The sequence below is a fragment of the Lissotriton vulgaris genome, chromosome 7 (assembly GCF_964263255.1).
Source record: "Lissotriton vulgaris chromosome 7, aLisVul1.2, whole genome shotgun sequence".
NCBI lineage: Eukaryota > Metazoa > Chordata > Amphibia > Caudata > Salamandridae > Lissotriton > Lissotriton vulgaris.
Genome location: NC_141695.1, coordinates 459,187,930 through 459,215,796, shown reverse-complemented (window position 1 = coordinate 459,215,796; position 27,867 = coordinate 459,187,930). Strand labels below are relative to the sequence as shown.

General features: G+C 45.1%; 1 protein-coding gene across 2 annotated transcripts in view; it reads right to left on the bottom strand.

Moving 5' to 3' along the window:
• Positions 1-27,867, bottom strand: part of LOC147701861 (uncharacterized) — a 750,024-nt gene that overhangs the window by 426,799 nt on the left and 295,358 nt on the right. For both annotated transcript variants that reach the window (XM_086930494.1, XM_086930495.1), the window contains exon 13: positions 6,333-6,559. In XM_086930494.1, coding sequence (XP_086786620.1) covers positions 6,333-6,559 — 227 coding nt within the window. The remainder of the gene's footprint in view (positions 1-6,332; positions 6,560-27,867) is intronic.

The window sequence follows — 27,867 nt, the reverse complement described above, 5'->3', positions numbered from 1 at the left end:
GAGGGAAACTGAGGGATCTGTATCGACACGGAGCGCAGCGAGTAACATCCGAACCTGATCGCGGAAAAAAACTACCTTGTGACTAAGAAGACTTCTTCTAAGAAAAACAAAGTACAAACATCCGGATCCAACACTAGATGGTGATCTATGCATAGCGTGTGATCTACAGCTCACATGCCTCGAATACTTTTTTTGTGGATACACCAAATGAGTATTATTGTCATGCAGGAGTGAATTTTTTGTAAGTGGTGTCATAACAGCAGCATATTTAAGTTTGTGTTTTGAGCGTGAAATTCTTTGTGACGTCTTTCGTATTGTCATAGCTTTAATTTTCTTTTCTTTTTTAGTGGGATATTGTTGGTTCTTGCGTCTGTGCAGCGTAGGTGGTGGTGAGTGGTATGGTTTTGGAGTATACAGGGCTTTGTGATAAAGCCACATTTTGTTTATTACTTATTTTACAAAGTGTTTGTTGACTTGTTTGACAAGTCAACTTTTGTTAGTAAGAATTATGGCTAGGCACAAAATTTCTGCTCAGCATGTGGTTGGTATGCTTTTTGAATCTTCCTTTGACCATGATTTTGAGACTGACTGTGCATTTGAGGGAGAGGAGGAAGAGCAAGATTATGACAGTAAGTGTTCTGTCCATGAGGAATCATCGGATGATGAGCCTACTCTCAGTGCAGATGAATCTACTTTCAGTGCGGATGAAGTGCCTGTTTAAGAGTAGGACACTGATGTGTCGATGGTGCATCAAGTAGCATCTGGATTGCAGCCTGGGGCGGCAAGGCTTCCAATTGGAAGTGCTGGACTCTGGCTTGATCCAAACATGGTGCAGCCGGTGTTTCCTGCATTTAGTGGGGATGCAGGGTGTAGCCGATACAGTTTTTTCAGTTGTTTAGGGATTATGTATTTTTGGCTGCGATTGTTGAGCAGACTAGTTTGTATGCTGAACAGTATTTGAGGGACAACAGTGACAGACATAGGCCCCACTCTAGAACTACCTGGTGGACTCTCACAAATCCTAATGAGATGGAGTTTTTGGGTTTTAAATTTGTAATGTGCTTGACAAGGAAGCCGTACATGTCCTAATATTGGTCTACCAGACTATTGATGGCAATAGCCATATTTCCTGCAATTATGAGTCGTGATCAGTAGTTACTTGTGCTTCGAATGCTGCATTTTGTTGACAATGCTTCGGCATTGCTACAAGATCACCCTGACTGTGACCGTCTTTTTAAGATTCGCCTGTTATTAATAACTTTGTAGATCGATTTTTAGAGATCTATTCTCCAGGAAATAAAATCGCTGTTGATGAGTCTTTGGTCCTGTTCAAGGGTAATTTGGTTTTTAGACAGTACATTCCTAGCAAGAGGGCACGTTCTGGAATTAAGATGTATATGTTGTCTGAGAATGGCACAGGATAGGGCTATCATTTCTGGGTGTACACTAGTAGGGATTCCACTATTGTCCTCCTTGGTTGTCCTTCCACTTTAGGAGTTTCAGAGAAAATTGTGTGAGAACTTGCTAGAGGACCTTTTAACAAAGGTCACCATTTGTACCTAGATAACCTCTACACTGCTGTGCAATTGTTTAAGGAATTGTTCAAAGTAGACACTCTTGCTTGTGGCACAATCCTCTCTAACCGTAAAAGTTACCCAAAAGAGATTGTGTGCAAAAAGCTTCAGAGGGAACAGTGCAGTGCCTTGCATAGTGATGAACAGCTATCTGTGAAATGTGTTGACAGGAGGGATGTGTACATGCTGACTACCATCCATGATGAAATTACTTCACCTGTGGCTGTTTGGTGTCAGGTTGATGAAGTGCGCAAACATGTGTTCATTGTATACTACAATAAGCACCTGGGTATGTTGATAGAGTAGATCAGAGGTTGGAACCTTACACTGCTATTCGTAAGGCTTATATTTGGTATAAGACGTTGGCGATTTATCTTTTCAATTTAGCAACTTTTAATGCCTTGTTGTAGTGGAACAGGCAAGTGTTCCTAGAGTTGGAGTGGTGGAGGATGTGGCTAGATTGAAAGCTCGCCACTTTCCTGATTTAATTTCTCCCATGCACAAAAAGAACAATCTCTGTGAGAGATGTCGAGTCTGTTTGCGACGAGGTATGCGGAAGGAGAGTTGTATGCACTGTGCGAATTGTCCTTCTAATCCTGAGCTGTGTGCCCCCACGTTTCAGATTGTTTCATACTCAATAGAGATTTTGGGAGCAACGGTGAGTCTAATAGTGTAGTGCCTGTTCTGTATGATTTTATATTTGTTGTTCAGTTTCATGGTTGGCATTAGAATGATGCCTTTAGTTACCACTGTTGTGTTTGTAGGTATAGCTTTTTATCTAGTTCCAATTGGTTTGCTTTTTTCCTTGTTAAAAAAATAATTTGATGACCGTCTGTGTGGACTGGTGCTTGGCTGGGAAGTGTGTTTTTTGGCCGTTGACGTCAAAGAGGCAGTCAACTGTTGCTTGTGCCGCTATTTTTTTGACGCCGATGCGTCCTTTTCTCTAGCGTCTTTCGACGTCTTCGCCCTTTCGAGGGCCTTTGCCGCTGTGGAGTCCTTATCCAAGGATCCTACGGTGTGTTTTGGTATGGACGCTGTCGCGGTTGTCGAAACGTTCGACGCTGGGTCCCCCGTGTTAGTTTTGAGCTTGTTTTTCGAGACTCTTCTGTTTTTTTTCTGGGTTGACGACTCCTTTACCTCTTTCAAATTCTTCTTTGACCTCCACGACCAAAACAGCCCTTTCCTCGCAGCCCTCTGGTCCCTCTGCGACATTTTCTTCCTCTGCACTGGAGAGGCCAAAGTCTTGCAATGAAGGCAGTGGTCCTTGGCCCTGCATATTGCGATTGAGAGTGAGGTGACATGCCAAAGTCTTCGGGGTGAAGACAGAGCTGGCGTTGCAGTCAGTGATCTTGTGATCCAGTGGTAGGCACAGGTTACAGACTGGGTGCTGATCCTTCTGTGCGTACTTGTGGTGACAGTTCTGACAAAATCTGAATGGTGTTTTGTCCATCAACATGTCCAGGGAGCCCCCTGCATGCGCATTCTCCGATTGTCGTTGTAGATCTTCTTTTTCGACTCCTCGTTGATCTGCGGTTGCTCTGGGAAGTCTAAAGAACTTCCTCACGGTGTCTCTTCTTTATTTTCTTTGATTCTTCTGTCCAATTTTGGGAGCTTCTCCGTAACGATCCAGCCCCAATGGTGGAGAAAAAAAATCTGAAGATGGTTACCAAAGGTGGGAGCTTCCAGAGGAAGCCCGTCAACGTCACAGAAGGGCACTAAATGGTACTAAGACGTCAAAGCTCACCAACAACAACAAAAAAGAGAAGACATACTACAATTCCGGACCCAACCACTAGGTGGCAGAATAATGCACAGCATAGTGAATCCAGAAAGATTCACCCTGCTAAATAAGGGTTCCCCCAGGCTCAAGGATGCACTCTTGTTACACCCCTAGTGGGACTAGACTGGCCAGGTGCAGAGTGCTGAAGCCCAATGTTATACAGTGGGAGATAGGGGGCCTCTGGTTGGTGGCTGCTTACAAGCAGGCCACTGGGTTCTCGGAGCAAAGCTCCTGGTGTTAGGATCAGGGCAAAAAGTGCATACACAGCGGCGGCTGGCATCAGCGTGCTGTTTTGACATTGGGTGCCCCATTGGTTTCAATGGTGATTATCCGATTTCAACAAAGACTGCAGGCTCGAGGACGAAGATCTTCTGGAGGTTGCCACTGGTTGGAGAGTTTGGAGAGGTAAGTTGGGTTGCCGGAGGATGCTGGGACACTGTTGTTTGGGCCACACTAGGCTGTTGGGCTTTGGGTGCAGGGTGTCTTTAGGTGTCGGGTTTCTCTTACCAGCTCTGGTCGAAATTGAGGTGAGTCTGCAGAAAGAGGCTTCAGGCTTCGCTGGGAGATTCGAAGCAGGTAGGAGATCACCAGATCTCGGGCCAGAATCGCCAGGGCAACCTCCTCATGGTGTTGGGCCACTTGAACTCGGGCTGTGGGCGAAGGGTGAAGAGTCGTGCAAACTCACAGATTTTTCCAGAGCTGGAGTCGGTGGTTTAACAAACCTGGTGTTCAAGGAAGACTAACTTTTTTTGGAAGGCAGGGCAGGGACTCCGGGTTCTTGAGGTTCCTGGCTGCAGGACACACTGGAGTTTCATTTCTGCAGGTTAGAGGTGGAGACAGGCCGGTAGGGCTGGGGCCAAGTCATTGGGTGGTGTCCTCTTTTTAGCTTCGGCAAAGCTGTTCGGTCCATCTTTTCTTCTTGGTCGTTGTTTGTCTGAGGAAGTAAGGTTCAGGGGTTCCCCTAATTATTAGATTTAGGGGTGTTACAGGTAAGTGAAAGGTTGGGACCAATATGTCCCTTCCTTGGGGTGGTTACACCCCTTATTATGCCACCCTTCAGAGGGAAGGGGGCATATGCCTCACTCAGGTTGGCTGGGTCGAGCCCCATCTGCAACATGGCAGGGCCTGAGAGTTGTGCCACGCCTCCTCCACCTGAGGGGTGGGATTGGCAAAGGTGGGCACACCTCAATTCCTCACTGGGTTTTCCTGCCTTTTCTCCTGCCCAAAGCGGGGATCAGAACCGGTCAGGACCGCTTGCGGGAAGCAGCAAAAGGCCTAGGGATGCTCACAAAGGCGGCAAGCCTTTGAAGCTTTACCTTCATGGTCCCTGTCCATCCTGGGAGAGGATGCTTGGCACCTTGTCCCAGGATGTGCATTTCTTCAGGCCCACAAGAGCAGCAGGCTTTCAACCCAGGAGTCCAGAAACATGTCTGGTGGTGGCAGCTGGGGAGCTGCCACTCAGCCTGGTCACTAGTGTTAGGTAATTTTTCATCCAACCCTGACATCAGCGTGGGTTTAATGTGCTGAGAAGTTTGATACAAAATTCTCAGTTTTCAGTAAAGCCATTTTTGTACTGTGGAGTTCATAATGACAAACTCCCAGCACCATATACTCTTAATAGCATTACTGCACTTACAATGTCTAAGAATTGGCTTAGACACTGTAGGGTACTGGGCTTGTGCACCTGTACCCTCGTAACTGGTATAGTACACCCAGCTGGAGGGGTGGCTGATTTATGCCAGGGCAGTGGGTTGTAGGCATGGCACGTAGGGATGTGTACCATGTCGACTCTTCACTTTGTTATGCACCAAAACACACAGCCTGCAAAGGCAGTATGCAAGTGTAACGGTACAGGGCCTCTAATGGTGGCACAATAAGTGCTGCAGTCCTTAGAGGCCTACCCTGGTCACAGTGCCCTGGGTACCCGTGGTACCATTTACCAGGGACTGACCTGTGGCCAGAGAGTGCCAATTGGGTTTGGTCTTCAATTCAGTTTAGGGAAAGAATATAGGCCGTGGGTACCGGATTGGAAGGAGCCCAAGGTCACTAGAAGTGCATCAGCAGTTCAGCAAAAAGTGGGGGCAACTATGTAGAAAATGGGTACTTTCTCACAAGGTTGAAAGCAACAAAAATGGCAAAAATAGGTTATGTCCCAGTAAAATGCCAAAATTGGGTAAAAAATGTTTGGTTTTCTGACAAACGTCTGTCCGTCCCCAAAAGCTGGGAAGATGGTGATTTCAGCACCACAAACCCTCTGTTGATACCTTTGCAAGGAAAAAAAAACCGCTTTCTTCTGCAGCACTTTTTTCCCATTTTTCCAAAAACAACAAATGTAGCTGTATTTTGGCTAATTTCTGGGTCTCCTCACGGGGAATCAACAAACCCTGGGTACCTTTAAAATCCCCATGATGTTGGAAGAAAAGGATGCAAATTTGGCATGGATACCTTATGTGGTCAAAATGTTACAGGGCCCTAAGCGCGAACTACCCTAAAACACCAAAAAAAGACTTCGCACGGGTGCACAAAGGGGTTAAGACAAAATGATCCCAAATCGAGCTGGCAAGTTAGACTATTTTTTTTTGCAAACTGAGTTCTGTTTAATTGGTTTCTCCTTTCTCAGCTGGACTATGGATCTTTGGACCTTTTAAAATGATTCTAGGTAGTAGCTCTTCTGATTCATGGAGGTGCTGTTAATCAACTGCTTGAATGTTCACAACCCTAGGCCAATAACAATCAAATGACAAAATAATACCACAAACGTTTCATTACAATCTGTATAAGTATAGAATGTAATATTCAGCCCATAGAAGACAACAGACTCAATCCTTTCCACGTCTATTGGCCAATGAAAACAGCAGTAAAGATAATAAAAAATATATTCGCATCTATGCAAGCCAATTTACAGATGTCACTGAATTTAGTCACACTTGCCGCATGCTCTTTGTTGCTGAAATTAAGAGGTCTCATTCTGAACGTACCTGGGGTAGTGGCTGCAGCCCAACTGCACTTCTTTGTATCTCAAGGATTGTGCAGTCTCCGGTCCAAGCATATACTGGTTGATTTCTTTTTCAGTGAAGGCCACAGAGTGAATATTGGCAAATTCCACTTTCCTGTCCTCACACCAAGCATTAAGGAAGGAACGGAACTCATTCCAGCTGTGGAACTCACTTCCTTCCAGCTCATCTTTGTCTGCTGGTCTCGGGGCCTGTTAAAACCCAAAGATTATGGAACGTGTTAAATCAATTATCGTGCAGACAGTTTTAATATTAGACAGCACCAAATGTACATTATTTATTAACATGCATACACATCTTATTTTCAGAGGTCAAACGTAATTGCTCTCCCTATGATCAATGGCCACTTTTTCAGCATTTTGAAAAGAAATAGAATCTCAGCTGCCAGGCTTGAGGTGATTGTCCTTAGTCAAAATATTTCCTGCTTGTTATTAGGCCCATTTCGCCTTTCTTCTTTTGAGGGTAGACTCAGCAGGTAGGTCTTTAGTCACCCTTGAAAGGAACCCTTCCAAAACTCACTTCAAGACAATGAGCGTCCAGCCACAGGGAGGCCCTTGTAGTCCCCCATGAATGGAACCCTTCCAAGACTCACTTCAGTGAAGTGAGGGTGCAGCCACTATTCCCTTTTAGGTGCTGTAGCAGTGCTCTCTCACTTGAGGCACTAGCTGGGGCACCTCTGCTATGCAGTCCCCCCGGCCCTCACTCTGATCAACGTACCTCAAGCTCGGTAAATCTCTGTGCCGGGTTGGTTTTGGAGGATAATCCTTGCAGCCCCTGAATTTCGCAGGAAGATCTGAAGTTGATCATCCCGCATTCCTGTATCCTGCCCTGTGTGTGAGTGCTGATAGCTCCATTACAGTTTGGGCCAATGTGGCCTGCAGGTTCAAAGCTAGTTCTCGCCAAGATTCTTGAAACAAGACTTCCCCGGTACAGGTAACACCCCAAACTAGGGAGCAGGAAAATCAGCGTAGGAGAGCACTAGTAGAACAAGACAGCAGTTGGCTCAGCAAAGCTCCAGGCTGTAGGCTCCATTACCAACATTGCTCTTAGGGCTTTGTGCTGCTTTATCTTTTTCCATACTTCTCTTTATTCATCCAGGCAACTCCTTCCTTCAAGCCTCCTCCCAAGCAGCACTTATAGTGGGATTACTGAAGGTCTTTAGGTCGGTTCCTGACCTGAGAATGTGGCTGTGTGCTAAAGGAACCAGCCCTGGAACACAGACACTCACCATCAAGCAGCTGAGCACCCCATGACCACCAGCCAATGAAGTCCCTTGAACACTGATCTGTTAAGGCATATAAAATAGGCAGATTCCCTAGAAGTCTAAACCTAAAAAAACAGAGTTCTGTCCTGGAGTGTCTCTGTTGCCACAGGGATGACATATCTTCCCAGTAACGGTTTATCCATAAAACTTTTGATGTGGGGTCTGGCAGGAATAAACAAATAATATCTGTGTAAGCTCTCACTTGAATATAAAGATAAAATGCCCATACGAGACCCTTAACTACCTGGTACTACCAATTTCTATGTACATCCCACTTCTGAAAGAAAAGGGAAGCAGACGGGGCAGGAGCTATCTTGCACATGAAGACTATTTGATCCCTTACTATTTTTCACTGGAGCCTAGCCCACTTCAAAGCTAACTGAGGATCATTCTGGGTGGTTTCCTTGAGTTCACACACCTGTCATGCAAGGGTCAGCTATGACATACATCTTCCTGTCCACTTGCAGAGAGTAGTTCCAAAATAGATTCCGGTCTCCATTAAATCGCCCACACATACAACATCAATGTTCATCTTACTGCATACATGAAGACTGCACACACATACACCATCCATTTCCAGATGTTCAGCAGAAAGCTGTTGTGAAAATCCACTAGCATATCAATTTAAATAGGACGGTCAGTACATGCTATCCCGCTGACTGTAAGAGGAAAAAGGCCTGCCCTTCCCATAATGATCAAAGCTGCTGCCACCAATGCAAGCCCTTCCCAGCCCACTATCCACAAAGCAAGGGCGCACTTTGAGTGGCTCTATGGAACACATGGCTCCACTCTGGGTTTCAAGCCAGTTGCACCCAATGATCAAAGGAAGCATGAATGATTGCTGCAGGCGTGGCAGCAAACCTATATTTGTTCTGTCAGAAATTCTTCTCCGATCTGAAACCCTTGGCATGATCTACAGGCATCACTGAACATCTTTCTTCTACTTTCACTACCCACAATCGGAGAAAGTTTTCCCAGTCAAACTAGAAGAAAAATCAAAGAAAGAGAATGGCCTAATATTGACCTTAAATTTCTTGTGGTCCCGCTAGAAGATTATCACCCCAAAAGGACCACCAATTGACCAGAAAAAGCCTGGTATTTACTTGGGATTGAGATGCATTGGGTGATCTAAACTGATTGTTCCAATCAGTGACCTGATTTAATGCGGACCTTGCAGCCTAAAAGACACAGGTGATTGGGATGGCAGCGTGCTTTTGCTCCAAGATGGCTGCTGTGCCATGAGCTCTGTCACAAACCTGCTGGATGCCGACAACTTGAACAGTGCTGGGGAGATTTTTGCTGATTTTGTATTTTAGCTGGCCTCATTGGCAGGTAGAGACCAGGTGGTGAGGTTTTTTCTTACTTTGGTTTATTTTTGGAGCAGCGAGTCTCCCTAGAAGTGTTCCTTTGACTTTCCTCATGCAGCGACCCGCCTTTTATGAGGAGGGAGGTTCGCAGCCTCTAATTATTTCAGTCACGCTTTTTTAAAGAAGTCATTGTCCTCCTGAAACCCACTTTAGTTTCCAAGTATCTGCAAATTTGCCTTATTAACCAAGATTGTAAGATTTACGCAAAAAATCGTGCAAACAAGTTAATACCTTTTCAGGTCGAGCATTCAACCTCTTGTATATACTTTAGTATATACTTATATGTGTATTTACTTTGTGAGCTCCGGAGATCACCTCTTGTTAGGTTGAGCATTCGAGACCTCTTGTATATACTTTAGTATATACCCTCTAGTATATACTTTAGTATGTATTTGTATTTGAGCTTATATAGCGCACAGCTACCCAAAAAGGGTTTCCCGGCGCTTGCTTAGGGAACCCGTCCTGGTATTCCCCTGTGAGATAACCCCGGCAGGGTATCCACAAGGTGAAAGCCAGGCATCCCGCCGCGAGGGGCCGTTGTGGAGATTAAGCAAGCTATTGCCCAGAGTCGCAAAGTGCGAACCCGTGAGTCGAGAAGGCACCGGAGCGAGAATTATCGAGTCTGTGGAATTTTTGAGCCCAAGACCCGCCGAGGCGGGGAATTGAACCCTGGTCCAGGGCCGATCTCAGCTTCCGGGTCTGCCGCCTCTAACCCCTGAGCCACACTTCTCCATGTAATGTGTATGAACTTTGTGGGCTCTGGAGATCAACCCTAAGACTTGTCTGCTACCGCTTAGGGACTTTTTTCTGTTCAACTGCCTCTATTTAACTTTCTTGATAGAAAACGACCAGCAGAGGTCAGTAAAACACCGGAATCACTTTAGTATTCTCTAGATTCCAGTCCATAGAAATAGTCTTCCAAGAGCACCCGTAGACAATAATATATTTTTTTAAATATTGTATTTTCAGTGATATGGCCACCGAAGGCCCTGATTTTATATTAAAAACAGAGCTTTGGACTATACCATTTCACACTGAAAGGCAATATTTCTCAACATATGTTCCCAAACCTGGCGTGTAACGCAGTTTGGTGCTTACTTTCCCTCCCTAAACAGTAGCTGTTTCAGCACCAAGGCTAATATGCAGAATAGCTAAATATATGTAAGGTCCAAAAGGCGTGACCGATTGCATTACAAATGCTTGTTCTGTCACACAACCACATAAAACAGGTTTTATGAAGGGTAGACTTGCTGCACATAATACCAGACTCCGGTGTTTTATATTATATACAGCTGATAAGCTTCAATATCCAGCGGGTTTATTAGCCTTGGATTCTGAAAAGGCTTTTGACAAAGTGAATTGGCAAGTCATGTTTCAAACATTTGTGGCTTTTAATTTCGGTTCTAATTTTATAAACATGTTTAAATCATTATATACAGCCCCATTTGCCACGATCTAGATCAATGGTTCTCGTTCCTCTTTATTTAAACTAAATAAAGGTACTAGAAAAAGTTGTCGGTTATTCCCACTTTTGTTTTTTATTGCTATTGAACTTTTTATTTTCTTTTGGAATAATAAAGGCTTTACTGGTATGAGCTTCAAGGACCTGGTCTTCCACGTGTCAGCCAATGTTGATGATATGCGATTATAAGCCAATGATCCTGCTACAACACTACCTATTATACTAGGTGTTATGAATCAATATGCTAATATTTCCAGCTATTCTCAATGTTGGCAAAATAGATTTTTTTTACATTAAATGTATTATGTACTCCTGATATAATAGCTGGTACACATATCCTATGGAACTCTACTTCCCTAAAATACCCAAGTAATTCTATTTCCCATACTACTAAATATACAATAACACTTAATTGTTCTAAGATGCTTCACAATACCAAAGAAAAGCTTGATAATGTTCCAACTCTTCACTTGAATTGGTAGGGACGCATTGAAGCGCTCATCACTCCCCAAATTCTTTATACACTATCTATGCTGCCAATTTGTTTCCCCCTCCACTTTCTTTACAAAAATATACAAATTATTTAACGTTCATCTGGAATAATAAACCTGCATGAATAGCGATCAAATGCAAATTCCTAAGAAAGAAGACAGTGTTGGCTTAACTTACCTCCAGAAAATATCATTCATACGTCTCATTAATCAAAGCTCAGAGTGGTTTCAAACTATTGATCTTAAATATGCTTCAAAATGGCTTATATTAAAACTTAATCTCTTGCAACCTTTTCCTTTACCTGTCTTTATAACCATGGCCAATACCAAGATTGGAAAAATCGCACCCATATAACATGCCACTAAACTGCCACTACTTTCTGTAGATAATAAAGGAGATATTCATATTCGGGCATAAAAAACCCAAAATGTTTTACTTTGATATAACCCCAAACTAAAACATTTAACCTTTATCTCGCTGGAATTTGTGGATTAAAGCTGGTATTTTTTATATTCCTGATCTTAGTCAAGGAGCTATGTTCTACTCTTTTACGGAGTCAAAAACCAAATACCATCTCCGTGATCAGATTTCTCTAAATGTGAATGGTTATGTAATTCCATCATAAATGCTTATTTTAATTCGCCATCTGCTAAATTATCTAACATGGAATTTTGTATAAGGCTTTCAGTAGGTCAGATCACATAGCCTCCAAAGGGTTTTTAAAAACTCACCATTACTTCAGCTAACTTTGCAATTTAGGGCAACAATGGTCTTCAGACTTCGATAATCCTTCAATTGTACAATGGAATCAATTTGGTTGTGTAACACTGCAGGATTGCTCCCTGTTGCTCTTATACAAACTAACATATACCTTTTTATAGAAATGTTTTTGGCCTTCAGTTAAAATGCTTAATGCAAAACTGGCACACCAAACTGCTGGCACTGTAAAATGAATTTGGGAAGTTTACAAAACATACTGTACGATTGTCCTGCTATTTGTACCTTCTCGATAGAAGTATGGAACATTATTTTACAGATTTTTCAACTTCAAGTTTCTTTATCATTTAATATCATTATTTATAACTCTCAGGCTCTTCAACATTTCCTTACATCTGCTGATTGTAAGCTTTTTGATTTTCTCATATCTACGACTGTTACATCACTAACTTTTTAAGCTTGGTGGTACTGGATACTTTTTCCACTATGTGGTCAGTAGACACGATTATGTACCCGTAAGGATTATGCTACACTTAATACTAATACAAGTATTACTTAACAGTACTTTGTGATATGAATATGCAAGTTACGGTTACTATAATCCCTTCATTATTTCAATGGATATTACTCCATACAGTTACAATACTATGTTATGCATGTTCTTTATGATTAGACATACTAAAATTCAATAAATCCTTTTTGGAAAGAAAACAAAAAGACGCACGTGACCATAAACACTGAGCACAATGTGTGAAGAACTAAGTAACGATTTCTGGCAAAACTGTCCAGAGGAAGCCTTCTTGTGCCTTTACTCTTAGCTGGCAAAGAGTGATATTTAACATTGTAATGCTGCGCTCAGTTGATAAACTGCTGCTAAACCCTTAACAAGTAACAATGTGGCTGCAAAGCTGTCAAAGGGTGCAGAGTTAAGAAAGGGATTGCTTGAAACTTTTAAAAAAAAGTTAAACCTTTAACAGTGTTCTAGTACTATATTTTTTTACCTTATTTTAAATAGTGTTACATTACTGTAATTTATAAACTTTTGCTTATTTTCTTTTTCATATACATTTTCTTTTTTATTGCTTATGTTGTTTGCATAATCTGTGTGATCTCTGGTTTTGAGATGGTCCTTTAAGGCTTTCCCTGAACTTATTTGTCTAGCCAGATACTATAAGCCTTCGTCCCCCTCCCATGGCCCTGCCCCTCCCTACACGTTTGTTCAGGCAGCAGGTGAAAAATAAAACGATAATAAAATATGGTTTTATTTTTCACCTGCTAGCTCTGAGCCAGTGGGGACACGCTCCTCCTCCATTCTCGAGGAGCCATCCTGCTCCTAAGTCAATTGTATTGGAGTTCTCCTGCACGCCACTTAGACAAAATAAAGTGTCTGCAGAACTGGGCATCTGCAAAGTGTGCCTGAAGGAGTTAAGTCTTGGTTCGAAAAATAAATACTCATTTAGAATCTCTGGTAAGCTTAAGCATTTAAAGACATGACATGTGGCAGCTGAGATGAAATGATGACAAGGAGGCGTCTATTTCTTGAGGTGTAGTGTAAAGTGTGTTACTGGACGATCCTGTTCTAGCACAAGTACTTGCCACCCAACAACCCAAATTTATATTTAACCATGTATTCAGTGTTCCCCAAAAATATATGCGGAAGGGCAGAGTGCAGCAACTGGAGACAACAAGGTGGCAGCCCACCGACCCACCTGCAACAAAAATATTTATTGCACCCAAGTTTTGTTTGATTATTTTGAGGAATCCCACAAAAATAGAATTCGATTTAAAAAAAAAATGAAAAATGGAAAAACATGAAAAAAAGTTCTTGTTAGAAGCATCTCTATTGGTCAAAGTGATGTAAATATATAATTTACCGTCTTAATTTCTATGCAGGTAAGTACTTAATCAATAATAACTCAAATCGGAAAGAAAAAACCAGAGTCCGTGGTGTTAGAGTTCTTAGGGGTTTTATTCCTCAAAAAGGAATGGTCAAGACCAGGATATCATGTTCTTCCCACCACAGGGGTGGAAGAAGGGATAGAGCGCTACATTTTATTGACAGTACATAGCTTATATACTTAATTTACATCATAGAAAGCAATGCAGTAGGCGTAACAGCTGAGAGAAGACAAGATAACAGTATCCACGTGTTACTAGTACGTAATCAGAAGGCGTGGACTAGGCGTGAACTGGAGGTGTGTGCTAGAAACGTCACAGGTAGGTGTCACAAAGGGGGTGGCACTAACAGAAATGTTGCAATGTCAGCAGAAATCGGAAGCTTGGATGCGCACGCAGCTGCATGACGTGTGATTGACGCGAAACTGGAGGGTGCAGGGGACTTGACATTTACACTGACGGAAAAGAGACAGAAGTCTGGCATGTCAGATCAACTCGTACTTCTATCATATCTGATATCTGATGTTTTGGGAACCATATTATCTGGACGGAAAGGTCTCTGGGGCAGAAGCTATTCTATACTGACTGTGAGTGCGTGTATATGCGCCTGAGTGTCTGCATGAGAAGCGTGGGGCATGGGGCCTTCCATGGGAGCATGGTAACAGAGGCTATGAATTACTTGCACTGAGACAGGTCGGCCCTTTGGCTCTGCAGCTGAGGGGGATGTTTACTGAAGCTAGTAGGCAGGAATGTATTTTCGAGGAGCGGAACAGATAACTCGAAGGTTATAGTCAGTCTTGGCAGGCAGCAGGCTGAGCTGAGCGCGGTGGGCCGCGCTGGGAGCAAGTCAGAGTTCACGGGTACAGAGGCAGCCTGGGCTGAGGCTTTCAGAGTCAGAAGCCAGAAAAAAGCTCGATGGCAGAAATTCAGGGCCTACTTTGCCAGAGCATAAAAACGTGTAAGGTACACTACAAAAAGACGTTGGCATAGCATACTTAGGAACGGACTAATTAACCCATTCAGGGTGGGTCTGAAAGAGGACATGTTGACGTTGGACGCAAATGTATTTGCGTCTTCATAGCTGGCACAGGAGGGAAGTTACATGTACTTTAAGCTGGTACATGGAGACGGTGGGGTACGCGCTAGGGAACACAACTTGACCATAAAATTTATATTTCCTCATTCCCTCCTTGTTCCCTACGGACCCTTCATGATATATCGATCCTGATGAACCGATCAGTTTGTTCTTGTAACATCATTTGCTCCTCTTTCTGTCTTTTGCGTTTTGAAAGGAAACTGGAATGTTCAATGCACGACGTGGCACACAGTCCACAAATCGCTGGCCCACACTGCAGGCACAGGCAGCAACTGAATACTAGGACTAGGCCAATGCCTAGGAAGGATAGGATCTTCCATCCCCAAGCGGTTAACGTTGTCCAGAACCAACCGGACCAAGTCCAGGTGCCTGGATTCTGATGTATCAGATTAGCAATTTTATGAAGACGTGTAATAGCTTTGTATACAGATGGCGCGTTTTCTGGAATGAAAACACAGCAACTTGACCCGATGACCTTACAGGCTCCACCTCTATCTGCCAAGATGACGTCAATAACAAGACGATTCTGAAGGACAACAACCCGCATGGCGGACTGCTCTTCGGTTAAGTTACCTAGGGCGGAGGCAGTTTCATTCACTACTGCTTCAAGTGTTCTAGTTAATCTGCGTATTAGTTTACTATTTTGAACAGGTCCTAAAAAGAAAAAGAATCCTTTATTAAAATCGGTGTACTGTTCCCATGCCGTTTCTGTGTAGTCGACAAGTGGGATATCTCTTCTGAGTCTATTCTTCACTAGATTTGTATTTCTGTGGTAATCAGGAGGAGCTAGAAAAACAGGTGGCAGAAGGAATGCAATATAACAGGTACCATCCCAGTCGGGAGGTAGGCGTATGTATGCAGTATGACCACAAACAAAATAGGAATGACGGATAGCTTTAAAGGACGATGTAGGAAGGTGGCTACCTGACTATGGTTACCCCAGATTTTTTGCCTTGTGTTTAGCTGGTTTTCGACTTAGTTGGCCTGGTTCCCTGCTAATCAGGGCCCCAGGCTATCTGCTCTCTCTGTAAAATGGATTCCATGTACCCTAGGTGCATAACTAGATTGGCTTGGGTCACCTTACCAGCCCCTGTACAGAGCACTATAGGTGCCCAGGGCATAGGTGCATCCAAGGCCTACCAGGGGCTGCAGCATATCTTTTGCCACCCCTGGCTGGTTCTTAAATTGACACAACTGGCTGATCACTCAGCTGGGGCAAGTGGGTGTAATCACCCCTTGCTTAGATATAGTATACCTATATCTAAACCTATATCTGGACACATATATAGCCTGTAAGCCACTCCTATGGAAGGCCTCATCAATCCTGGAGGCAGAGTGCGTGGTTTTATGTGAGATGGTGCTCTGGCATGAGCTGAGCCTGTCTGCAGCTGTCGGGAACAACTCCCTAAGCTGATCCGGGATAATGCCATACCATATACTCTTAAGCGCATTATAATCCTCGCGGTTATATAGCAACTTTGGTTTGGCTTTATCAAAACATGTCGTGTAAGGTGTCATACGAATTGGAATACTACCCCCTCGCCAGTTCTGGCGACGGGGGTAGCATTCCACCCTTCTAGAGGGAGAAGACATGTTACTTTACTGAAACGCGGTTGATTTAAAAATGAGCCTCAGATCCACAAAATGGATGCCCCTGCCACAGACACGGGTCTGACCTCCTGCTGCTGACCGAAACCCGGCAGAGGAGGCCTGGACAAAGAGTTTCCTGTCACAGGGCGGTGTCAAACCACCCCAGACAGGAGATAGTGGATTGGAGTAGGGAGGTTTCAATGAAACCAGACACTGCCTGGGGAGCACAAGGCTGCCCCTTGCAGGATCCGGCCAAACCGGTTCTGGGGCCTCCCAGCCCCTGTCCCAGCGCGGCCAGGATCAAAGGAGAGGGGTGTAACCACCCCCTTCCTGGGTCCCACCCATAGGAGGGGACCTAGCAGGATGTCCAACCCCCTAGATTCGAATAAGAGGGGGAGCAGTCCCAACGGACCTCAGATCATCCTGAAGAAACATAAGAAACGAAATCTGGACCCTTCGACTTTCTACACGACGTGAGAAGACTGAAGAATCTCCCTTGTGGTCAAGGAGTGACCACCCTGTGCAAACAGGCACCATCCAGCCCTCGACCCTTGCTTTGTTGCAGTTCCCGCCGGAACTCGAGCGACAGAGATCGACGAGATCAAGCTTGCCTGCCTTCTACCTGCCCGATCCACAGTCACTGCAGAGCTGAGACCCGTGGAGGCGACCGGAAGCGTGGGGCACGCCATCTTGAAAAGGCCACGAGACGCTGACCGTGCGGCCCACGAGTGACCCTCGAAGCTGTACACCGGGGTTTGAGAAGCCCCAGCCCCGAGCTCCACTTGCACCAAAGCTCACCCCTCCACACTCGCTGAGTGCTGCGTGGGGCCCTTCTGCTTGTGTGCGCTCGACGCGTTGGCCCGGTCACTTGCCAGCTGGCTTGTGGCCCCTGTGCCGACAAACTTTGAAATCCGACTTGCTTTTCTGGTTGCTCCAGATCTGCACCAGCTCCTGTGAAAAGGAGCACCCACTCTGACCCTCCTGGTTCGAGTGATAAGCAATCTCCCGGTTCCGCGTGGATTGCTTTTGCCAAGTGCTGTTTGCTACAATCTTCAAGCCGACGGTGCTGACGGCGAGAGCCTACGTGGGACAGATCGTGACCTGCTCCTGGACGTCGCAGATGCCCCAGAGCCCACGTGACAGCGGAGAGAAGCCTATCGACAACCGCCTGATTGCGCCCGACATTGCCGGGTTCCGTCCTGGTTCCACCCTGGTCACTGCTGAGTGACCCAGACTCTGTCCCCTCTGCTTTCAGGTACTTTTCTACATCGATCCACCCTTGGATCGCACCGGACACTTCTGCTTCACAGCGCCTGCAGCTGCACCAGCTCCAAGCACCCAGAACCTGCGTGACAGAACCCGACGCCACTTCGACCCTGTGCACCCACGGCCTGTGGGTGAGGTAACTTTGCAACGCCGGTGTCTTTACACTGGTACACACCTCTAGGGTCTGTGTCTAAAGTTTTGTGTTCCTAGGTTCAGCGGAAGTATCTTTTTATTCACTTTAACTGACTTTTACGCACCATTGACAGTGCATTGGTGCGCGCCGCACTTTCCGTGCTGCACCCGTCTCCTGTGGGCTACTCCCGACTTCTTCATTGCTTGTCCTGACTGCTCCCAGCGAATCTCTAGGCCCTAGGCCTAACCATTGTTCGTAAAGTGTTACTTATACCACTTTTTTGATATATGGTCTGAGTGGCCACCCGCCCTCATCCATAAACGTGCAACTTTCTATGTGTAACAGTGCTTTTGATTTAACGCTTGTGCCCCTTTCCTCATAAAGAGTACTGGGGAGTAATTTAGAAATAAATACATATATTTTTATAATATATACTTGTGTGGTGTCCTTTCATTTGATTACAGGATTGTATGTGGTAAAACAGCTCGCTTAACACGACCTCTTAAGTTAAGCCTTTAAGGCTGCTTAGTCCATGCTACCACTAGGATAGCTTGTCTACAAGGTTGACTTACAACCTGACATCTTTGGGGTTTGTTTGGACTGATAACCAGTGGTTCCAGAATTGGAAACACTACCTATCAGGCCAACTTCTCACATTGGTGTGCAGCGGTGCGGATTTGAGCTTGCTGTTTGTTTTACCATTGCAATCTTTATCAAATTGAAAGATCACATCAAGTACCTCTAGGTACATATAAATCAAAAGCTTAGCATATTAAGTTCTACTGAACTTAGTAGTTGTAGATTAAAGGGATTAGCACACCCTGACTACAACTCACTAGCAAGGTACAGTAGGAAACCACTTAGTGTAGGTAAGTGCACCACTTACACCTCACTAGCAGTCATGTCTGATACAGGTAGAGCTTCAGGCTCTGCTCCTGTAATAGTTGATCCTATAGGGACAACATCCAGATATGACAACCTTAGCCACAAAGACCTGAGTGCCTTGTGCACAGCCAGGGGGCTAAAAAAGGGCAGAGGCCCTACCATTCCTTCCCTAGTAGCTCTCCTAGAAAAGGATGACCTAGATAAGGTGAGTCAGACTCCCTTAGAAACAGAGGAAGGGATAAACTCCCCTGAGAATGAGGATCTTCAAGATGATGTAGTGGAGGAGGAAGAAGAAGAAGAAGGCTCTGATCTAGATGAGCCTGAAGATCAGGATCAGGGGGGAAACCAGGTACAGGTTGCCAGGCTTAACCAGGCCAACTTGGACCTACATGGGAATGGAGGGGGCCAGCACCACTCCAGATCTCGTAACCAAATTCTCCCAGGTAACAGAAGGGAGAGATCTCTATCAAGGGACTCTCACCTTTCTAGTGCCTCAAGAGAATCTCAGAGAGGGATGACTCCCTCCCAGAGAAAAGAGCATAGGGCTAGAATGAGGGCTGTCCAACTCCAGATAGAGAGGGAGGAGGTAGCTCTGGCTCAAGCTAAACTTACCTTAGCTCAAGCTAAACTTACCTTGGCTAGGGAACAGAAATTAAGTGGCTTAGATGCCACTGGTGGCAGCAAAATTCCTAAAGAGAAACCCAGGTCCTATGATAGTAGAAACCTGACAAAGATTGTGCCCCCCTATCAGGAAGGGGATGACATCCACAAATGGATGACTGCTCTGGAGAGAGCCTGCATGGTACAGCAGGTTCCTGAGGAACAGTGGGCAGCAATCTTATGGTACTCCTTTTCAGAGAAAGGGAGGGATAGGCTCCTCACTGTCGAACATGAGGATGCCAGCAATTACAAAGTCCTGAAGAGTGTTCTGATAGATGGGTTTGGCTTAACCACTGAACAGTACAGGTTAAAGTTCAGAGATACCCAGAAGACACAGACTCAGGACTGGACTGATTTTGTTGATTGTGCAACTAAGGCTCTGGAGGGTTGGCTGAATGGCAGCAAAGTACATGACTTCACAGGATTGTATAATTTGATTATGAGGGAGCAGATCCTTAGTAATTGTCAAAACCAGCTCTTACACCAGCACCTGGTGGACTCAGATTTGACCTCTCCCCAAGAATTGGGAAAGAGGGCAGATAAGTGGGTCAGAACCAGGATTAGGCCTAAGAATCAGGACAATAACCAGAAGAAGGAGTCTACCAAGCCTCAAGATAAGGGTGGGGATAAAAGTAAAGAAAACACTTCCCCAGGGCCCCAAAACTCCAAGAAGGGGGGTGGGTCCCAAGACACTTCTTCCACAGAAAAAAAGCCTTATTGCCATGCCTGTAAACAGGTTGGGCATTACAAAACAGACAGCTGTTGTCCCAAGAATGGCAATAAAGAAAACATACCTCCAAAGCCAGCTCCAACACCTCCTGTTACTGTCAGCAGTAATCCCCCAGGAAGTGGGAGCACACCCAGGAATCTGGGTGGGTTTACTTTTGGAGCCCAAGGGGACCCTGGCCTATCCAGGTCTCCATCCCCAAATGATCTTGTCTATGAGACTGGCATGGGGTTTGCCAACTTCTCTGTTTGCCCAAATACCTTGAGCAAATATAGACAGGAACCCATTATCAATGGTTTGAAAGTTGAAGCTTTTAGAGACACAGGGGCTAGCATCACCATGGTGGCTGACTGTATAGTCCCCTCTAAGCAACTTTTACCAGGTGCCACATACCAGGTAACAAACATTGATGGTATCCAAACAAATCATCCCATGGCAGTAGTAAGTCTCAGCTGGGGAGGTGTCATTGGCCCAAAGAGAGTGGCAGTGTCACCAAACTTGCCTGTAGACTGTCTACTGGGTAATGATTTGGAAATCTCAGCCTGGGCTGAGGTTGAACAGGAAATCCATTCTAGAATGGTAAATTCCAATGGAAAGGTTAGTGGGGCTGTACTGGCTATAGCCCCAATTCAAGATGTCCTTCCTGACAAGGTTGGTAGGGCTGAGCAACTCTCTGCCCCATCTTTACCAGAAGCTCTTCGAAACCAGAATAGCAAAGCTGTTATGATAACAGCAGAAACCCAAACTGAGTCCCCTCCTGAAAAGGTTGGTGGGGCTGTGATGGCCACAGCCCAAACTCAAACAGATATGTGTGTTGTGAAGCCTGAAATGATGGATCACTCCACCCAAACTGAGAGCATGGAGGAGGAAGAGAAATCTCCCCCTCACCAGACAGTAGGACAGGATCAGCCTCCTCAGGGAACTGATCTTACCCCTGATGAAGGAACTGCCCCAGAGGTTGTTAGGCCTGGCCTGACAGAGCCTCTGATGGCAGTGGACCCTTCTCAGGTGGGATCCAGTCTGGAGCAGGTAACCTGCCCCTCTCTACCTTGCCTTAGTCAGCCCAGGGCTGCAGAGGACAAGAAGGACAGTGAGACCCAGAGGGCCCCCTGTCAAATAAAGCACCCCCATCAACAGATTAGGGGCACCAAAACTAGTAGGCCTAGTAAGGTGAAAACTTTAAAAACTCCTAAGGGAGCCCCCTTAAAAACAGTTAGGGACCTCCCACAGATGGATTCTGTTGGGCACAGCCAAACCTGGGACCCAAAGGGCCCAAACCTGAACTGTCCCTCCAGCAAGCCAAACAGAGGGACCCAGCCTCCAGCTTTAGGTAGCCAGAGGTTGACCCTGAGAGCTCAGTGCAACTCAGTTGAAGAAAGAAAGGCACATATGGTGGAAGATAATTGGAGGAAGTTGAGCCCAAAAATAGTGGAGCCTCACTTCAATACTCCATATCCAAACCAGCCTTTAACTTTGCATAAACACACCCAAGGTAGTGATTCCCTATGGTGGAGACCCTCTAATACCCCTAGGGTGAGGGACTGCTTAGTGGACCATGAGACAGGGGGTACCCATGCTAGTGCAGGTACTTCCTTATATGGCCACTCAGGCAATATAGGCTTACCTGGCCAAGGATAGCCTTATCTCCTTTCGTTTGGGGGGGGGGTTATGTAGGAAGGTGGCTACCTGACTATGGTTACCCCAGATTTTTTGCCTTGTGTTTAGCTGGTTTTCGACTTAGTTGGCCTGGTTCCCTCTCGGCCGCGAGATACATACCGTTTACGAGGTTATTTCGTGCGCGGTCTACTTGCTCTGATTTTACTCGGATCCCCTCGGTAACTAACTCGTTTTCTTGGGCCTTGTCTGATTCTTTAAGTCCGTCTTCTCTACGTAGTGCTTTTTCAGCACGCTTATGTGATTCCTTACGCCAAAACTCTATGGCGTCTTTCTGAGATTGTCTGGCTTTCTTTTTCCATAGTGCTTCCTCTACCTTCATGATGCACTCGGCATCCCATGTTCCGGTAACAGGCCATCTGTGTCTTTCGTCTAGATGCTTAGTATAGTCGGCCCATAAATCTAGATATAATATGGCATCTATGCCATGCTTGTGGTACATAAAGTTTCCTGGAGTGTCCCTAGGGGGGATAGGAATTGCTTCCTCTAGTATCCCTTTCCTAGTTCCTATCTGCTTTAATTTGTCGAAAAACGGCATCTTGTTTACTTAATACTGAGTGCTCAATCCTTACTACTTAATACTGAATATAGCTGGTTATACAAGAACACAATAATGCACGAAAACAGTCACACTCATACCACGACATTAATCACATGAAAAAAAGACATTTCAGACATATATGACTACCCTCTATACTGGATGTACTGCTAAACAGCACAGATGCACTGTCTAAAAACAGTGCAGACCGGACTTGTGTACCCAAACCCGTCTAGATACGTCCCAGCAATGGTACTCACCGGGAAGCACGGAAACAGAAGGCCTCGGAAAACTCGACTGGACTTGACTCGACACTTCGGAAGACTTCGGAAAACTTCGGAAAACTTCGGAAAAACTGGTGGGCCTCTTGACACCTCGGACCTTGCTTCTTTCGGCTAGGCTCTGGTCGGGATCCTCCGCACTCCTCACCGCCTCGTCTGGGTACTGATCGCAGTCTTCGTCACCTCCGTGGGCCAGAGGGAGATGCAGGAAATCCTGCCGGTACGCGTAGTTTCCGTCTAACTGATGGCAGGGGACAGAGCTTGCAACGCACCAACCGGCGCGTGAGGTGGGGGAGGGGTCCCTGTTCGGGCGCCAAAATGATGTAAATATATAATTTACCGTCTTAATTTCTATGCAGGTAAGTACTTAATCAATAATAACTCAAATCGGAAAGAAAAAACCAGAGTCCGTGGTGTTAGAGTTCTTAGGGGTTTTATTCCTCAAAAAGGAATGGTCAAGACCAGGATATCATGTTCTTCCCACCACAGGGGTGGAAGAAGGGATAGAGCGCTACATTTTATTAACAGTACATAGCTTATATACTTAATTTACATCATAGAAAGCAATGCAGTAGGCGTAACAGCTGAGAGAAGACAAGATAACAGTATCCACGTGTTACTAGTACGTAATCAGAAGGCGTGGACTAGGCGTGAACTGGAGGTGTGTGCTAGAAACGTCACAGGTAGGTGTCACAAAGGGGGTGGCACTAACAGAAATGTTGCAATGTCAGCAGAAATCGGAAGCTTGGATGCGCACGCAGCTGCATGACGTGTGATTGACGCGAAACTGGAGGGTGCAGGGGACTTGACATTTACACTGACGGAAAAGAGACAGAAGTCTGGCATGTCAGATCAACTCGTACTTCTATCATATCTGATATCTGATGCTTTGGGAACCATATTATCTGGACGGAAAGGTCTCTGGGGCAGAAGCTATTCTATACTGACTGTGAGTGCGTGTATATGCGCCTGAGTGTCTGCATGAGAAGCGTGGGGCATGGGGCCTTCCATGGGAGCATGGTAACAGAGGCTATGAATTACTTGCACTGAGACAGGTCGGCCCTTTGGCTCTGCAGCTGAGGGGGATGTTTACTGAAGCTAGTAGGCAGGAATGTATTTTCGAGGAGCGGAACAGATAACTCGAAGGTTATAGTCAGTCTTGGCAGGCAGCAGGCTGAGCTGAGCGCGGTGGGCCGCGCTGGGAGCAAGTCAGAGTTCACGGGTACAGAGGCAGCCTGGGCTGAGGCTTTCAGAGTCAGAAGCCAGAAAAAAGCTCGATGGCAGAAATTCAGGGCCTACTTTGCCAGAGCATAAAAACGTGTAAGGTACACTACAAAAAGACGTTGGCATAGCATACTTAGGAACGGACTAATTAACCCATTCAGGGTGGGTCTGAAAGAGGACATGTTGACGTTGGACGCAAATGTATTTGCGTCTTCATAGCTGGCACAGGAGGGAAGTTACATGTACTTTAAGCTGGTACATGGAGACGGTGGGGTACGCGCTAGGGAACACAACTTGACCATAAAATTTATATTTTCTCAAAAGAATCGAAATATGTTTTTCCATGTTTGCCCATACCCATTAAAGTATGTTGCTAGGGACCGGCACCCAGAGATAGTAACGTTAGATTTGCAATAAGTGGTTGCACTTGCACTGATTTTTTTTTTCGATCAAGTGATATTTTGTGAACCAACCTATTTCCTGATAGGTCGTTTCACAAAATGCTGAATCATAGTATTTCGCAATCCTACTTCCCTTAAGATAATTCATGAGATAGGCCACACATTGCAATCTGCTATGATTTTCTGTTGTTGTCGCACAGATTGTGGCCTACTGGGATCAGTATTCCAACATGTTTGTTATAACTTCAGCAAGTTGCACAGCAGGGATTTGCCGCAAAGCCAGTCTTCAGCCAGACTCTGCGCTTGACCCATCCCTGTGCATGGTCTTCAGCAGTGCGCAGCAGGACTGAATGCAGGTCCCTGGCCTATGCCTAATTCCCTGGGAGTAGCCAACTCCTGCTCTGAACCGTCTTCGGTTATGTGCAGAAAGGGTTTGGCCAGGTCCTGCACTTGGACCCACTGTGAGGTTGCCAAACTCGCAGGGAGGCAGTTCCTATTTTCCCAATAGGCTCTGCGCATTGGAATAACAAACGATAGTGCAGAGAAATAGAGAGACGGGCGTTTTCAATAAAAGGTGTTATTTATTGATCAGTCTTCTTTCTCATGCAAGAGAAATGAATTGCCACAATTGCAATACTTGTTATAAAGTAAAGTGCGTACAGTAAAAGGAGTATTATGAAATATTACTGTAAAAGCATTGATATGGTTTCTGAGCCATATGATACTTAAAATGTATAAAATATATACAATTACATACAATGATAAAAGTTGACTAAACGTATTCAACTGATGTTTCTAAATACGCCTACCCCAGTGTACCTAACCTAAGCCTAGTACGTGGGAAGGAGTAAGGGAGTTGCAGTTTAAGTTAAGTTAGTTTTGCCAAGAATCTGAGTCAAGAATTCTAATCAGCTCCGTACCTTGGTTTTAGAATGAAGGAGGTCTTGTATCTCGTTCTCAGGACTCGATCTCCCAGTAACCGGCAAGGGTGACTGGAAACACTGGAGCTGGATTTCCTCGGCAGGAGAAAAAGACAGCGTCTTTCTCAGTGCGTCAAATGGGAGGGACGGCTTCCTTCGGCACTCGCATCAGCTGGGCTTCGGATAAGTAGATAGCCGCTCTGCTCCAAACCACCATGTGTTGCTTAAGGCAAACGCTGGTATATTTATACCTGGAAGGTGCCGTGTTAGACGTAAGGTTGGACATAAGACGTCAATAAAAGATGTCACTAAGAACTGGCAGTTCTTTCAGTGCTCGCAGGAGTTCTAGGACAAATCAAAACAAAAGCATGGGGAATTCCCAGGTTGCTGGAGGTTTGGTTTGTTGAAAGAACTCGTTGTACTTTCTAGGAGTCTAAGGAAGTAGCCTTGCCGTATTTGGACTGCATTGGCTATGACTAAATATGTATATTATTCTTATGCCTTTATAAGGATATGATTTGTTATAACCACATAAGGGCATAAATCGGGAATATTTAATTAGGGTCCTCGATACATTCACAACAACCTCCATTGCCAGTGCACTGCCTTCTTGTGGTGGACAACTTTTTTTGGGGGGAGGGGGGGGGGGGGGAGTTCTTTAAAAATTTTGTTGGAATCAACACCCTGCCGTCCTACATACCTATTTCTCTCTAATTCAGACTGAGTTTGTGAGTCCTGCAGTGGCAGCTGCAACATTTTCTTCAATGTTGACACCAGTCAACAGATCATTTCTGTTCCACAGTATCAAAATGGCAAACAGGAGAAAAGGCTTCCTCGTCTAACCAGGTTCCAGTATTCATTTTTGTCTTTTTTTGTTTAACTTCAGGCTTTATGAGTAAATAGCTAACTTTGTGGCAAATGTTTTGTGAATCTGTTTGGCCGTTTTTTTCTGCATAAGAGAGCAAGCTTTCTTATGAGACTTAAAAAGGCAAATTGTACTTCTGAGGCCCCTCCCCCTTTTCTTCACTCACATTTGATGGATCAGTGCACAACTTTCAATAAAGGAGCCAAAGTGGATGTACTGTTTTTTTTTAAAGGTTTTGTGCAAATACGTCAAACGACGCCAAAGTTACTAAGAAAACGGCCTAACTATAACTACTTAATGGTGTTCCTATTCAAGCACCCCATTGAGTCCCCAGATTCCAGGGTTGAGAGGAATTAACTAAACGTTCTCCTTCAGCAGGAAGGCATTCAGAGGCTGAAGGTCCAGAATTGGCCTTAGACTCTACAGAACAAGAAAGTAGGTAGAGTAACAGCATCCGTCGGGTATGACCTCTCTCAATAGCATCATTGGAGAGCAACAACTGCAGTGCCTGTAACAAAACAGACAGGTGCTCATCTGAAATCGCTTATCTGTGGGAGGATGGGCTGGGGCAGAAAGAAAAGGCAAGAGATAGCCATTAGGAACAATCTGCAACCAACATCTGTCGGACATGGGGAAAAAAAAGACAACCTGGGAGGAAATGGTGAATCGTATTCTCCACGAGTTGGGATAACTAAAGTTGCTTTGTGGCCACTGTAGAAATTAAAGGAATTGGAGGACTGATGTCCCTGCTGTCCTGCATATTGCCTGTCAGACCAAATCTTGGACCTTGAAAGGACTGAGGTGTCTGCTGCATCACTGGTTTGGAAGGACGTTTTTGTCCATACGCAGCTCCCTGGAACAGCGAGTAAACTTTCTAAAATGATACAGGAATTGTTTTGCAGGCGGTAACAACCCAAGGGAGCATATGCTGCAGCTCTACTGTCCTTAAAGTACTCCACTGCAGACTCTACATTGTCAACAAAAAGACAGGAACCATCAAAAGGCCTATTAATGAGGTAGGTCTGGACATCATCAGAGACCCTGCCCCCCCCGCCATACTACATGACAAAGGACAACACCAATACCAAATACCCTCCCAGACAGTGGGTAGTAACATGATCTGCTTGGATAACAAATGTGGCTGTATCCTGACCATCAATGGTCATCTCCTCAGCCAAAGAGGTTTAATTGTCTTCCAGAACCAAGGGCGAGGTTGGTAGCGTCCTAAAGGGCATATGTATAGTGGCCCAGCAAACAAACAGCATTTATAGAGTGCAGTAATGAACAAGTAGAAAAAAATGGTGCTTGCCCAAAGAATCAGTCTTCTTAGATTCCCTATGCAAATGGTGGTAAATGAGTTAAGAGTTCACCTTTCGATCAAGATCTGTGCAATAAGACTAGGCACTAGTCTATGATCTCTGGCCACCTGTCTATTCAGAGGCGGACAATAACAAGGCTTCAACCAAGGGCTAACAAAGTATAAATTAAGACACTGTTAAAAGGAAGAATGGGCAAAGAAGTCGCTTGCATTGGCTTCAATATCTTGGTTAGAACATTAGTTTTGGTCTCAACTGAGGTTAGCTGCAACTCCAGTGCCTAAGCTGCCCTCTGGGCCATTAGTAAATGAGGCACTCTCTTCAATGGTGGTCCCAGAAGTGAGTCAAGCTCGGTCTCAAACGAGGTGTAATACCCACCAGCATTTTGAAAATCAATTCTTAATGAATCATAGTATAGTGAAATGGGAGCAAGGTAGCCTCATTACCATCGTCTACATCCATATCTTTTGGTGTCCCTTGCTTTGGTACAGGATCAGAGTCAGAACCAATGGATATAATTGAGCCTCTGTGGCAGAGGCACTGGGTTAGTCAGGTCTCATGACAACCGGTTGCAATATTTCGTTGTGCATCATTGGTCGGGCACAAGCTGAAGTTGGTTTGAAGTGCATGTTAAGGCCAGTTGAAAACATCCATGGGCAGAAACCTTTAAGGGGTGCTACTGACATTGCGACAACCTTGTGCCTTCTCTTTGGAGTCAGACTGCG